This window comes from Diceros bicornis, chromosome 2 (assembly GCF_020826845.1).
Source record: "Diceros bicornis minor isolate mBicDic1 chromosome 2, mDicBic1.mat.cur, whole genome shotgun sequence".
Lineage (NCBI taxonomy): Eukaryota > Metazoa > Chordata > Mammalia > Perissodactyla > Rhinocerotidae > Diceros > Diceros bicornis.
This window is the reverse complement of record NC_080741.1, coordinates 57,844,742-57,858,636: the sequence shown is the minus strand read 5'-3', so window position 1 is coordinate 57,858,636 and position 13,895 is coordinate 57,844,742. Positions and strand designations below refer to the sequence as shown.

Here is a 13,895-nt window from a genome sequence, read left to right as displayed (position 1 = left end):
ACAAAATGAATTTATGAGCATAAGAACATGGAAAGCCACTCATTTCAAAAAGAGAGCAAGCAGGAAGATAAAAATGCCTGACAAAGTGTATCTAATAGGAAAAAGTATAGACTTTATCAATGAATCTTTACTATGTATAGTGACATTTAATTGTCACTAAGAAGACCAACGGAATATCACAACCTCGTGATTGTTACAGATTTAAGCAGCCACGTGATTTTCAAGTAAGAGGGAATTCACGATACTTTTGTTCAGAATTCAGCAGAGGTCCAAATCATCTCAAAACCCAACCTATCTTTAAAATATTATTAAAGATAGGCTTTGTACAACTTCCCAAGGGTAGGTAGTTGATGTTAGACTGTAGGACAGCCTATTGCTACTCCTTCCCTAGAAAGCTCCTGCTATTCTAAGGGCCATCTTCAGATCTGAGAGCCCAAACTAAATCATTGTTTTTGTGGCTTCATTTAAGAAATTTATTTAAGAACCTCAAAGGCCAAATCTGTGGTAAAACTAGAACTTAAGTAAAACAGGTTAACATTATTACTGTCTCTTAAGTATCCACACAGAAAGTTTAGGTGCTTGACATTCTATTTTATTCCCTGCTCAATAACAATTTTTAATTAAAAAGCTTGAAACTTCCTCTTTTTTTGTGAGCAATATGAAATGCTCACCTCCATCTGTGAAGGCAAATGTAACAGAAATATTTTCCTCAAAAGAGAGAAACAGCAACAGTGTGAAAAGGACTGCTGCTATCTGAAGATAGCCCTTTGTGCACTTCCACCATAGCAAACACATTGAGATCTTCATTTTTCCTCTCATTTTTCAATTTTAGCTCCTGACTTCATTAAAATCAATGTGAAAAATACTCTGTACTCACTCTGGCATTCTATGAATTGATGAATAAAAGTGCAGTCCCCGCCACTCTTTGAAAGCAAGTGCTCTAATAAAGAAAGAAACACCTTTAAGGATATAGTTTGTTGCTGTTTTTGAAAACCAACAGCAAAGGTAGGAAAACTGAAATGTATTAACATGGGTAACTCTGAATAAGATTAATAAAATTTTAATATATTTTAATACTAACAGCAGACATATTTCGGAGCTAAAGTTAAAAGACTGAAAATTGTAATTATATAATCATTAATTTGTACCCTGAATGGTTAGCTTTTAAAGGTGCAGTTTCTATCCAAAGAGCTCAAGAAAACCACAGAAATATATTGCTTTAAACAGCTTCTTCCGCTTTTAAAATACACCTTTCTCCATGAGAGCTTTATGAATATCCTTAAATAATTTTAAAATTTTACATTTGTTCTTACTGTTCACTAACTGTCCCTCTTCAAAACTATCCATCTTAGTTAAGACACAAAAGTTAAATATTTTAAGAATACTACAAAATAATGCCTTAAAATTTTTAAGAAACTGATGCAATATTTTAATTTTTACACTTTCATTTCACAGTCTTCCCCTTTGAGTCACTTAACCTGTACTTCATACATTATCAAAACATTACGTTGTTTTTCTCTGCCCAAATGATTAAAATCAATGCCTGCGCATTTTAAAATAAGAGCTTGGTAAATGGTTTTGCTCATGTCAAACAGAATTTGTTTTTTTTTTTTTAATTAAGTGGAGAGAATCAAAACCTAACATAGTAGTTTAAGAAAAGTTTCAGTCCTTTCTTACAATAACCTTTATTTACTTTGATTCAAAGAGTTAACTTCTGAATCTGGATAACATCCTTCAATTATATATTTACATCTTTCAAAACTACCAAATAGACTTTGGAAGTTCAAGTGTTAAAAATATATTCTAACATGATGACTATCTGGAGGGTGTGAAAACACTAAAACCTGTCAAAGAGGACAATGAGTTAATACTACTCTGACTGTAAAAGCCACTTTTCTCTTCACCTCCATCTCAACCCACCTCATCCCTCATCATTTCAACTTTGCTTGAAAGGCTGGCATCTCCTACTCTGATTGCTCATCAGTCTTTCTTGACATGCTTACTGACAGCCTTCTTCTTTACCTTCATACTCAAATCTATCATCGTCCTTTATCTAGTTATATATATATGTAGGTATCTGTGTGTATATATATATATAGTTGTACATAACTGTACAGTTATACATAATTATAATATACAAAGATACAATATAGCCCTCAAAAGAAAAAAAAAGCTAACTGCAACAGAAATTTAAAATAAAATTTAAAAATCTACTAAATAGCATTTGCCAGTTGGAGCCAAGAAAGCCAAAACAAGAGCCCTCAATTGATTAGTAACTACCAAGATAAAAAGCTGTTTTATATAAATCCTATCTAAGCTATGATAACATTTTCAGAACTCAAACTATATGACATCATTGTTAAATATGAAAACTCATTTGAGGGCCGGCCCCGTGGCTTAGCGGTTAAGTGCACGTGCTCCGCTACTGGCAGCCTGGGTTCGGATCCCGGGTGTACACCAAGGCACCGCTTCTCCAGCCATGCTGAGGCCGCGTCCCACATACATGCAGCAACTAGAAGAATGTGCAAGTATGACATACAACTATCTACTGGGGCTTTGGGGGAAAAAAAGGAGGAGGATTGGCAATAGATGTTAGCTCAGAGCTGGTCTTCCTCAGCAAAAAGAGGAGGATTAGCACGGATGTTAGCTCAGGGCTGATCTTCCTCACAAAAAAAAAAAAAGAAAAAAAACAAAACAAAACTCATTTGAAACCAAATTTTAACCTAACTAAAGGACTTTATAAAACTTATTTGAAACCAAATTTCAGACTACATCACAGGACTTTAGATGATATTTGATAATGTAGGACATCCCACCATCACTCATCAAGCGAAAAATCACCCTTTCGTCTACTCTGATTTTAATATATGGACTCTACATTAAAATATTTACTATACTAATTTAGATAAAATGCAAGATTAATATAAAAAGATATATAAATGACTTCCACAAAGGCATCTCCTAAGACACATAAGCCAAAAGTCTTTCAGACAGTATATGTAAATGATTTGGATCATGACACTTTTAACACTCCATTACTGGAATTCAGGCCCTTGGGAATTCACTTTGCCAAAATTAAAAAAGACGTCACTTATAATCCAAAAAGAATTAAATACTTATGGGGGGGTATCTATGATACTAAATAGGGCTGTAGAAATGTAAAAAAAAAGACAGATACAGAAACATAATAGAGAACCACGATACTTGAAATGTGATTTACATATTAGTTTCCTATGAATTTGGATTTTCTATATCTGTGTTGTTCAATACAGTAGCCATTCACATGTGGCTACCGAGCTTTTAAAAAGTGGCTAGCTTGAACTGAGATGTGCTGTTAAGTATAAAATAAATATACACTGATTTCAAAGACTTACTAAGGAAAAAAGAATGTGAAATACTCCATTTATAATCTTTTAACATTAAATACATGTTGAAATAATATTTTGAATACAGTGGGTTAAATATGTTATTAAATATATTATGAAAATACATTATTAAAATTTTACCTGTAATTTTACCTGTTTCGTTTTATATTTTTAATGTGGCTACCAGAAATTTTTTAAATTATGTATGTGGCTCTCATAATATTTGTTAGACAGTGCTTTTCTATACCCTCTGAGACATATTCAAAGTATGCTTCTTAGATAAGATACAAAAAAAGTTTACAGTACAAAACCTGTGTTTATAGCAGCTACTTTAGATTTAAACAATTTCAAAAATGAGGTTTACTGGAGAAGTATTATTAATCTTAACATCTCCAGACATTTTTGAAATATTCTCTTACAACTATACTTGGTTCTCTCTCTATTATTTAAAGAACAATTTTAGTTAAAATCATATCATCTAGCACATTATGGCTATGGACTTCTTTTTTGGTAACAGTGGAATACTTGATAATTGGTTTGTTATTCTATCACAAATGATTCAGAATAGACCCATCTTATTCCAAAATCCGCTATGTAACTAAATCTGGTGTAATGAAGCTTTTGTGCATATCCAGTTATCTACCACTAGATTTATTTAAAGATATTCTATTAGTCACTCTTACACTACTCAATTTATTACCACTGAAAAAACAAACATGCCAGCAAGGGAAAAATAATTATAGTAGGGAGTACCTTAAAGTATACAAAATATCTCATTCAGTCTTAAATCAAGGATTTATCTACAACTATTCTCATTTAAATCAACTGGAACTGGCAAAAAAATTTTAAGCAGTAATTTGACAACTCTAAATAGTATAAAGATGGTTCTGTGTATATACAAGGATTCTTTTAAGTGAAGGAACAGAATGTTCCCAGCTTGAGTTAACACTAACATTAATAAATATGTGCTCAAGTCAAAAGGGAGATGTATTTGAATAAAAAGTGTACATGTCAGAAAAAAAAAAGGCAAAATAATGACAACAGAAAATATAAATTCATTTAAGGATAACAAGTTTCTTGAAGATGAAGATTAATTCATTTTACATATGTTTGCTAAATATACTTAATAAAGAGAAATTAGTAATATTGGTGCAATGAATATAAACTACACCTTTAAAAATTCTCAAACTGAAATTTTAAAATATCAATGTATTTCACAAAACATATATAGTCAAATAACAATGATTAGTGAAATTTTTTTTTTTAATTCAGAGTTTCAAGATTCATTATATATGTAATATCAGGTCTTGACCTTGCAGCTCACATATACATGACTACCTGGGCCTATTTTGCCAGTTCTTGATTAGAAATAAACCAACCAAACAAAAACAAAAAAAAAAAAACAAGTACCTCCTAACTTTATCAGTTTGGTTGCTGCCCAAGAACTATAAAGATATCCCCTGATACATGGAAAAAATATTTAATAAGAAGTTCTGTTCCTCAGCAAAAAGAGGAGGATTAGCATGGATGTTAGCTCAGGGCTGATCTTCCTCAAAAAAAAAAAAAAAAAAAAAGTAGTTCTGGGTATCGACCCTGATATCTTCCACTAACTTCTGTATAAAAACTGAGATGAGAGACAGATTTGTAAACACAGAAAACAGTATTATTAGTTCTGTAATCCAAGCATCTAATGCAGGATCTGGCACATACTTAGTTGGTGCTCAATTAATGTTGGATGGATGGGGAGGGGAGGAGGGTGAATAGTGATTTTTGTGACTGAAGGAAAATAGAAGCCATTGGGTAAAAAGTACCTCATGCAGTAGTAGGAAAACTAATAGTGGCTATACATTTTTGGCAAAAGATAACCCAAGCTATCCACAAAGAAGGGTCACAGTACCAAGAACTAATACAGGATTTTTCAGATGGCAGAAAATGACTGACCCTGTTTTCTCTGATTGATCAAACAGATGGATAAAGAAAGCAGTTGCTATGACATGTCCAAGGGCTCAATGGGCTGTTAAGTAAACTCTTGTCTGGGGAGAGGGCAGGGCACAAACATTAAACATGGGGGCCAATTATCCCCAGGATGCAGCACTTGATAGAAGAAAATGGTAGTATAGTTCTTTAAAAAATACAGTGGGAGGGAAAAGCTTTATTATATAAGCCAATGCTAACGTTGAACTTTATCATTTTCTTATTATTTCAATAATTGAAATTTCCATATAACAAGGGATATCTAACCACAGATCACAGCATTAAGAACTACAAAATAAAAGGAAGCTTGATTTTAAAAGATGGGATTCAATGGTCTATGAACAGCATGCTTTTCATTCCAAACACTCAAAACCTTAAAATCCTGACCTCTCTATCCTGCTTAAATAGTAAAAGGATATCATGAAAGAAAAATATTTAAGTTTTTTACACTACCTTTTTCTGTGCTCCCATTTATTTTAGGTAAGAAGTCATCAACTTGTATCCCTAGGATTAAGACAGTGTATCATTGCCTGATCAAAGAAAGTATTACTTTAAAACTGGTCTCAAGTGTAACCATGGCATTTTGTATTCCTACTTACATTAAGACTGTATAGAACACTTTAAATTTATTTTCACAAAAAGGGTTCAACTTGCCATTTTCTATCAACTCAGAGAAAAGGCTACAACTGCTTAGTAGCCTTCCAATGAACCTTAAAAGAAAAAGGATCCTGCTGTTTGTGTTTTTCTTATTTAAATATCTCTAAGTAGAACATCTCAGCTGCAGAAATTTCATTCATCTCAAGGACTAAACAATGGTGCCCACTGGTGGCAATCAAGCATATTTTTAAAGGAAATTTTCTGAAAGAGTATAGATACTTTATACCTAATATGTAAAACATCCCTCTTAAAGAAAATAAGTAACCAATGTGAGGTAATAAACATCAAAAGTTTAATGATAAAATTCAGCTTTAAATAAGAAATTTAATGATACCTACCTAAGCTGCTGCATTCTTTAAGAGTTTTCTCCTGAAGATGTTCTAACCGTACTGTAAATAAAAGTCCAAGAAAAAGGTATTTCACAGATAAAAAAAAAAAATCAAATCAAATCAATTTCTGGATTAGCTAGTTTACCTTGTAAAGCTGTTAGCCTTTCATTGGTGAAGTCATTATCAGCTTGTAAAGCTTCTATTTTTGCCTGGAGCTCCTGTTCTTTTTCTTCCATTTCATCTATTTTATGTTGTAATTCTTTTTTCTCAGCTTGTCCCTTCTGTTGGATTTCCTCTTGTTTTCCCTCTGCCACCTATTGAGAAAGAAAAAGAAAATGCAGTTATTTAATAAAACCTGAGCTTGTTTTAAGATACCTAAAGCAGGACTGTTTTTATTTACAAAGGCTTCTAAGGAGAATATTCAATGTTATGAAACATTTATAAATGTCAAAATGAAGTCAAAAGTGATCTGCATTGGAGTCATGCCACCACATCACCTAGGACAGAAAAACTTGTAGCAAGCAAGCAGGCTCAATACATAGAGAGATGAAGGAGTCAAAATGAAAAACCACATTTTTCAAGTGGGAAATAAGGTTTTCCCCTGAAATTACTATCCTTTCAATTAGTGTGTGAATCCTAAAATGTAACTTATTCTGAAATTTTAAGCAAAATTATGTTTAGCTAAAGAAATGATGGTTACAAGCTCTTTTCAAAACGACCTCCTTTTAACAAGACCAATCTTTAAAACTATCATAGGTTAACCAACCACACAAAGGGCAGGTATGCTCTGGTCTTCTCTAACAAATGTGTATCTTCTAGCCACTCAATCCATGGTTTGAATTATATAAAGATGGGTCTTCACAAACTCAGTTATAACATTTTAAAGGACCAACTTGACGTTACCTATGGTCTGGTCTGTCCTTATCCTAAATGTCCTATAGCTACAGGGAGCTGCAGCTGAAGCAGAACTGGAGGCTATAAGGGTTTAAGATCACTCCAAGGTTCCCTCTGGGCTTGTTCTAGCACTAATATATCTGGGCCCAGCCTTTGGGACTGCCTAAAGATAAGCAGATTCAAGTTAAAAAAATAGTCTGAATATCTTAGGTTTTGCTGAGTATCAACAACTTCCTGTTATATACTAAAAGACGTCTATTGTGAAGTACCGATATTTATTTCCATCTAGAAGAAATATTTCAGCTTTTAAGACTTTCAATTATCTGTGGCAATGGGTTTGGGCTAAATGCACTTGATTTTCACTATACATTTCAACCATTACCAAATTTTATATCAACAACTATTCAGGGGGCCAGCCCCATGGCTTAGGGATTAAGTGCGCGTGCTCCACTACTGGCGGCCCGGGTTCGGATCCCAGGCGCACACCAACGCACCGCTTCTCCGGCCACGCTGAGGCCACGTCCCACATACAGCAACTAGAAGGAGATGCAACTATGACATACAACTATCTACTGGGGCTTTGGGGGGGAAAAAAAAGGAGGAGGATGGGCAATAGATGTTAGCTCAGAGCCGGTCTTCCTCAGCAAAAAGAGGAGGATTAGCATGGATGTTAGCTCAGGGCTGATCTTCCTCACAAAAAAAAAAAAAAAAAACCCACAACTATTCACCAATACCTAAACTCTTAAGCTATCCAGTGTGTCAGGGACTATTAATAACATACTTTCAAGTTGAGTAAATACATACCTTTAATTTATCAGATAAATCTTTAATTTCATTAACTGCTCCATTATATTTATTGGCTAATTCTCTTAATTCTTCCTGAGTCCGTTCATTCATTTCTTTCAGGTGGGTACATTCATCTTCAGTATTACTCAGACTTCGCTGCAATTCAAATTTACAGGCAATTCATTACAATAAATGTACATTCTAAATTCATTTTATAAAAAGTGTAACTCTATGGGCTGTTCTAAATCAATATTTGCCCTAGACTTTATATTAGGCTGAGTTAAATAACATAAGGACTTCAATTTACTTCAGGTACCTGCTAAAACAGAAAATACAACTAAGAATTTGAAAAAAAAAAAAAAAAAAAGGGAAAGAAAGAAACCAGGCAGGGAAGAGATCATACTACCTTTACATAATTATACTTTTAAAAGGCCACTGGGTATGACCTTTAGCCTTGAAAATATTTTAGGCCTATCAATTCTTGAAAGCAAGTTTAATAATATGCACAATTAATTTAATAAGAAAATTAGAAGACTGCGACTTTCTTTCCTTGCATGTCCAATTAATGACATGACAGTGAATGAGTCACTCTGGGATGGGGCTATTATAGAAACTAGCCCTATACTAAAGTATGTTTACCATTTAGTTTACAATGGGCATTTTGACTAAATCCAGTAACAGATAACTTCTGTGGTAATTCTGCAGTGGTTCAAAGGAATGAGCTGTATTATCAATTAGGTTGTTTTTAAAGCAATGAGAATCACATTTTGACTGTTCCTAAAAGACATAGAAAGGACTGTAGAGACAATTTCCCCTTTGAACCTCCAAAATTAAGACAGTTAGTTTTTATCTCTGGAGGATAGGTAAAGTTAGAACAGTGGTATAGGCTCTCCACCTTACACTGACTATCCTCAACTGGAAGAAAAGCAAAACTAGGTGACAAGAGATGAATTCCCTGCATATAATATGGTCCATTGAGTGGAGGTTGAATCCTAAACAGAGGGCACATAGTAAGATTCCCTAGGCTTTTATTTCCTCAGTCACTGACTAGGGACCATAAGCATCAGAACTCACATGGTTACATTGAAAATTCCTGACAATGAAAACAGCATACTGCTCCTTACCATCTGATAGACAGGAAATATTTCCTGGCTATATAATAATACCCATGTTTAAAATGTCCTGAAATATAAGCAATTTTAGGCTAATTTTAAAATCATACTACTATTTAGTATTTGTTAAATTGAAATACCTCAACTTCTGAAAGTTTTCTAACCACGTCAATTTTCTCCTGAAGAACCCGCCTCAGGGACTCTTTGGCTGTCGTCTCATAGTTGTGTTTATCCTCCTGTAACGCTATAAGTTCCTTCCGTAAACTATCTTCTGTTTGATTCTAGGATTAAAAGATGTTTATAATTACAGCCAAGTTATTTTTTTAAAGTATTTACCATTTGAAAAAATGATATATTATGATGCTCCTTGAATTCTATATTAAAGTACCTCCAAACACAAATGATGTTGGCCTTGTATTAATTGAGGCTGTATTTAAAAGTTGCATTAGTAAATTACGCCTTCACAGATATATTAATACACACTTTCAATAGAAAAAAGTCAAAGGAAATTGAGAATTTCTCTGAAATATACAAAATGAGTGAACTCTTCTATTTGTTATATTATCTGCAAGCCACAATATTTACATTTGTGAGCGAAAATAATCTCTTACATTCAAAGGGGCCAAAGATTTTAAAACAATGGTTAAAACAAAAGGAGTAAGAGCTCCCTGGGGAGAAAGCTAATTCCACGTCCGAGGCAGGAAATGTACAAGCTAAGTCCGGAACATCTTGTCTGATATGACAGCAGGAAGCTATCAAAGTCTGCTAGGGTACTACTAAAAGCACTCAGGTGCCAACCTGAAGAAGTTCCCATGGACCAAAGATGGGATAACTTGAGCATCAATAAGAAAAACACATGGAATAGGTTGAAACACATGAAATATATTTAAATCTAACTTGGGGAGAAAAAACACTTCATGGTCATTCTTTGGTGGATGATTTTTTTTTTTTTTTTTTTGTGAGCTCAGCCCTGTACTAACATCTGCCAATCCTCCTCTTTTATTTATTTATTTATTTATTGCTGAGGAAGACTGGCCCTGGGCTAACATCCATGCCCATCTCTCTCCACTTTATACGGGACACTGCCACAGCATGACTTGCCAAGCAGTGTGTCGGTGCGTGCCCGGGATCCAAACTGGCGAACCCTGGGCTGCCGCAGCAGAGCGCATGTACTTCACTGCTTGCGCCACCGGGCCGGCCCCTCTTTGGTGGATGAAAAGAAACCAATTCATTATTTTGAAATTCAGTAAATAAAGGGAGAAAAACACTTATCCTGCTTTTCCTAAAGAAAATGTACCTCAGGGTAACAAAATGGTTTATGAGGGGAAGTTTCTCTTTATAGTAGTAATCCAGTTAGTAAATGAAGGAATGACAGAGTTACAAATCACCATTTTTGCAACCCTTAAGAAAATAATGCATCTAGGCAAGGATCATCAAAGACTGCTAATATCTCAAAAAGAAAGACAAGTAGACATTATGGTGCCTTGTGGGTAAAGTACACACTACTATCCATGAAGCGTTGTTAACAAAAAAAAGCTGAACCTAAATCTCTAGATCAGACTACAAATTTATGGTGTGGAAGCGGGAGCTAGAAGAATGTTTAAATGACAACCCAGATTGAGGGAAATTATTGAGGACAAATGATGCAGTTTCTACAACAAATATCAACTGTGATGGAAAGAAGAGAGAGAGCTGTACATGGGTATTCACTATACAATTCTTTCTATTTACATGCATGTTTGAAATTTCTCATAATGACAAAAGATTTAAAAGAATGGTGAAAATGTAGTATAAATGTTTTAGCATGTACTCAAAATGACAGTCAAAGACATGAAGCTACATAAAAAACTATGCATTTTTCTTTATGTACTTGAGATTAATACCTACTTTGGAGCATGCCTGTAATTGGTTTCCCATAACTTCTAACCGTGATAAGAGTCTATCTTCATCTATTAAAGCCTGTTGAAGAAAAATTAAATATAAATAAAATCCCAGGGTAATTAAAAAATAACATATCTGAAAGCTTGCTAATGCCAAACAAAAGATATCAAATCATAAAACTGACCAACATCTACCGTAAAATGCTAAACTGTCAATATTTGTTCATTAGGAAATAATTTTGCCTTTGCTAGCCATAAAATTTTAGTTTTAGTTTAATCAACATCTAAAGGATATTAAACTATGCTCAAATGCTTCTAGAATATAAAGGCAACTGGAATACCTGCCAACTGGTATCTGAAGCCTCTTGGGTGATGGCTAGTAGCCGCTGAAGTGTGGCTAACTTCTGTTCCAACATCTGTTCCCGGTGTAAGGCCTCCTAATATTATAAATCACAAAAGAGATTCTAATAAATTCAGCATGATTCCTTTGAAGAGTAATCAATTTTTAGCACATTCTGAAAGTATTCTCATATTACATCCCATTTTGTATTTTACTTTCAAACCTGATAAATCTAGTCTGTAAAATATATATAGCCCACATCATTTTAGTTTCATTTGTTGGGGCTGTTGGGGTGCTCTAGCTGTAACTTTCCCTATAACAGAAAACAAATCATCTGTTTTTGTTTTCTTTTTACTCAGAACTCATAACAGCGAGTTAAAAAAAAAACCCAAAACCTAGAGTAGAAGAATCCAACAAATGTTTTAACCTTGCATTTTATATATACATGAAAAATTTTTTTAAATTATATATATATCTCTCTCTCTCTCTCAGACCAAACATTCCAAACTACGCCAAAACAACCTAGTCAGTTGCAAAGATACTTCTTAATGGCTTAGCTGAACAGGAATGACATCTAATAAAATGTTATGTATATAAATATATATATTTAAAAAGAGACTGCTTCATTCTCGTAGATTATTGCATTTTCAGATGTTCTGATTCTCTCTGTGACTGTATATCACTTAGCAGCAACCGAATGTGCCGAAAATAAGTAAGAGTCCACCAAGTGCTGGTTCAATGTAATTAAGGAGTCAAGGAGTTATATATAAGTATTTGGCAGCTCCAAAGGAATATTTTTACAGAGAAAGACATTGGTGAGCAAAGCCTTATCTCTAGGTCACTTGTTAACATTTGATAGCTAAGAGCATCTCCTTCACTGAAAGTCAAGGTTAAAACGCTCACATAGCATTTAGTTGTGGTTTTGGCACATCTCTAAATTTCATTTTTTTCTATTCCTGTCGTTATCCAAAAAAGAACACTTACTACTCTAATATCTCTCAGCCACCTCAACTGAGAAGTGTATGCTTCAAACACAGTACTTGAGGTTTAAAGCATGCATTTATTGCTCTCCACATCCTTCATAAATAATGATTAAGAAAAATCTGGTCTAATTAGAGTTAGAGGTACTGTTTGTAAGTATAACTCTAAAAGCATAGATTAAGGAATCTAATAAAAGCCATACAGCCTCAGAACTCACATTAAAACACAGCTTACACTTAAAAGAGACTAGCTGCCAAATGTAAGCTTCCAAAAATTCCTAATATCCAGGAAATTACACTAATGCTGCAAAAAGTTTTACTTAAAAACACAACTACCAAATAACCACTACCTCCACTAGATGGTGTAATTTCACCTTTTTCAACTCAATTCCATTTAGAGTTTCATAACTCCATGAACCACATCATAACAGAAATCTAATACTTCCAGGAATGGGCTTTTAGTTCTAAGGCACAAAATGCATCTATTCCAGTTTTTATTCAAAAGGTTTACAATTTACATTACAAGTTTAGCAATTCAAAAAGATGTATACAGAAAAGACAGTGTAGTATAATTTTCTCTCAAAGAATTAGAAAAAGAGTGAAAGATTATGCCTACTACAAATACTAAGAACTGACAAGAAAGTTGGAAAGAGTACTGGAGTGAGTAAGGATGTTAGATTCACACTCCATGATGACTAGTAACAACAGCCTTGGGACATCGTTTTACCTATATGAGCCCCATATTTCTTATAGGAAAAATGAAGCTTAGACCAGATTAATCTCAAAGTTTTCTTCCACCTCTAAAAATAAGAGAGATCTAGGTCAATTAATGTGCCTTCCTATTGAATGGTAAATAACTACTAATATTTACGGCATACATTCTATATGGCATACATTCTATATGTACTGTTCTAAGTGCTTTCCATATAGCAATTCATTTACTTTTCACAATTCTGTGAAGTAAGTGCTATTATTATACCCACATCATAGATGAGGAAAATGAGGCACAAAATGGTTAAACAACTTCCCCAACAGGTCAGAAGTTAAAGCCACAGATCAAGTCCAGGGAATTCTGGCTAGAGTCTATGCTTTTAAATATTCTACTAAACTGCAAGTGTATAAAACTGCTTTTCTGTGCACCATTACATTATGCCCAGTGGAACATAAGATCTGATTAATACATTGATAATTTTCTGTTCATTTTCACAGATGTGTACATTCTTAACTGAGGTAGAACTACTCTTAGTGACTAATTCCTATAAAAGAATGTAGGGACCCAGGATCACTGGTTTGGTCCTATCATTTTGAAGATTCCCCCACCCCCGCCAAAAGCCCCAGTAGATAGTTGTCTGTCATAGCTGCACATCCTTCTAGTTGCTGTATGTGGGACGCAGCCTCAGCATGGCCGGAGAAGCGGTGCATCGGTGCGCGCCCGGGATCCGAACCCGGGCCGCCAGCAGCGGAGCGCACGCACTTAACCGCTAAGCCACGGGGCCGGCCCGGTCCTATCATTTTAAACAAAAGGCAACTGAAGACCTACACGTGTAAAATGACTTACCCGAGGTCACAGAATTAATT

At 34.3% G+C, this 13,895-nt stretch overlaps 1 protein-coding gene across 16 annotated transcripts in view; it reads right to left on the bottom strand.

Moving 5' to 3' along the window:
• Positions 1 to 13,895, bottom strand: part of SLMAP (sarcolemma associated protein) — a 153,529-nt gene that overhangs the window by 48,965 nt on the left and 90,669 nt on the right. For 3 of the 16 annotated variants that reach the window (XM_058561763.1, XM_058561780.1, XM_058561772.1), the window contains 8 exons: positions 11,339 to 11,434; positions 11,005 to 11,076; positions 9,258 to 9,398; positions 8,024 to 8,161; positions 6,471 to 6,639; positions 6,335 to 6,385; positions 5,793 to 5,843; positions 878 to 940 (listed from right to left, as the gene is read on the bottom strand). In XM_058561763.1, the coding sequence (XP_058417746.1) occupies positions 878 to 940; positions 5,793 to 5,843; positions 6,335 to 6,385; positions 6,471 to 6,639; positions 8,024 to 8,161; positions 9,258 to 9,398; positions 11,005 to 11,076; positions 11,339 to 11,434 (781 nt within the window). The remainder of the gene's footprint in view (positions 1 to 877; positions 941 to 5,792; positions 5,844 to 6,334; positions 6,386 to 6,470; positions 6,640 to 8,023; positions 8,162 to 9,257; positions 9,399 to 11,004; positions 11,077 to 11,338; positions 11,435 to 13,895) is intronic. The other 13 variants (XM_058561826.1, XM_058561834.1, XM_058561790.1 and 10 more) reach the window with 7 other exon arrangements.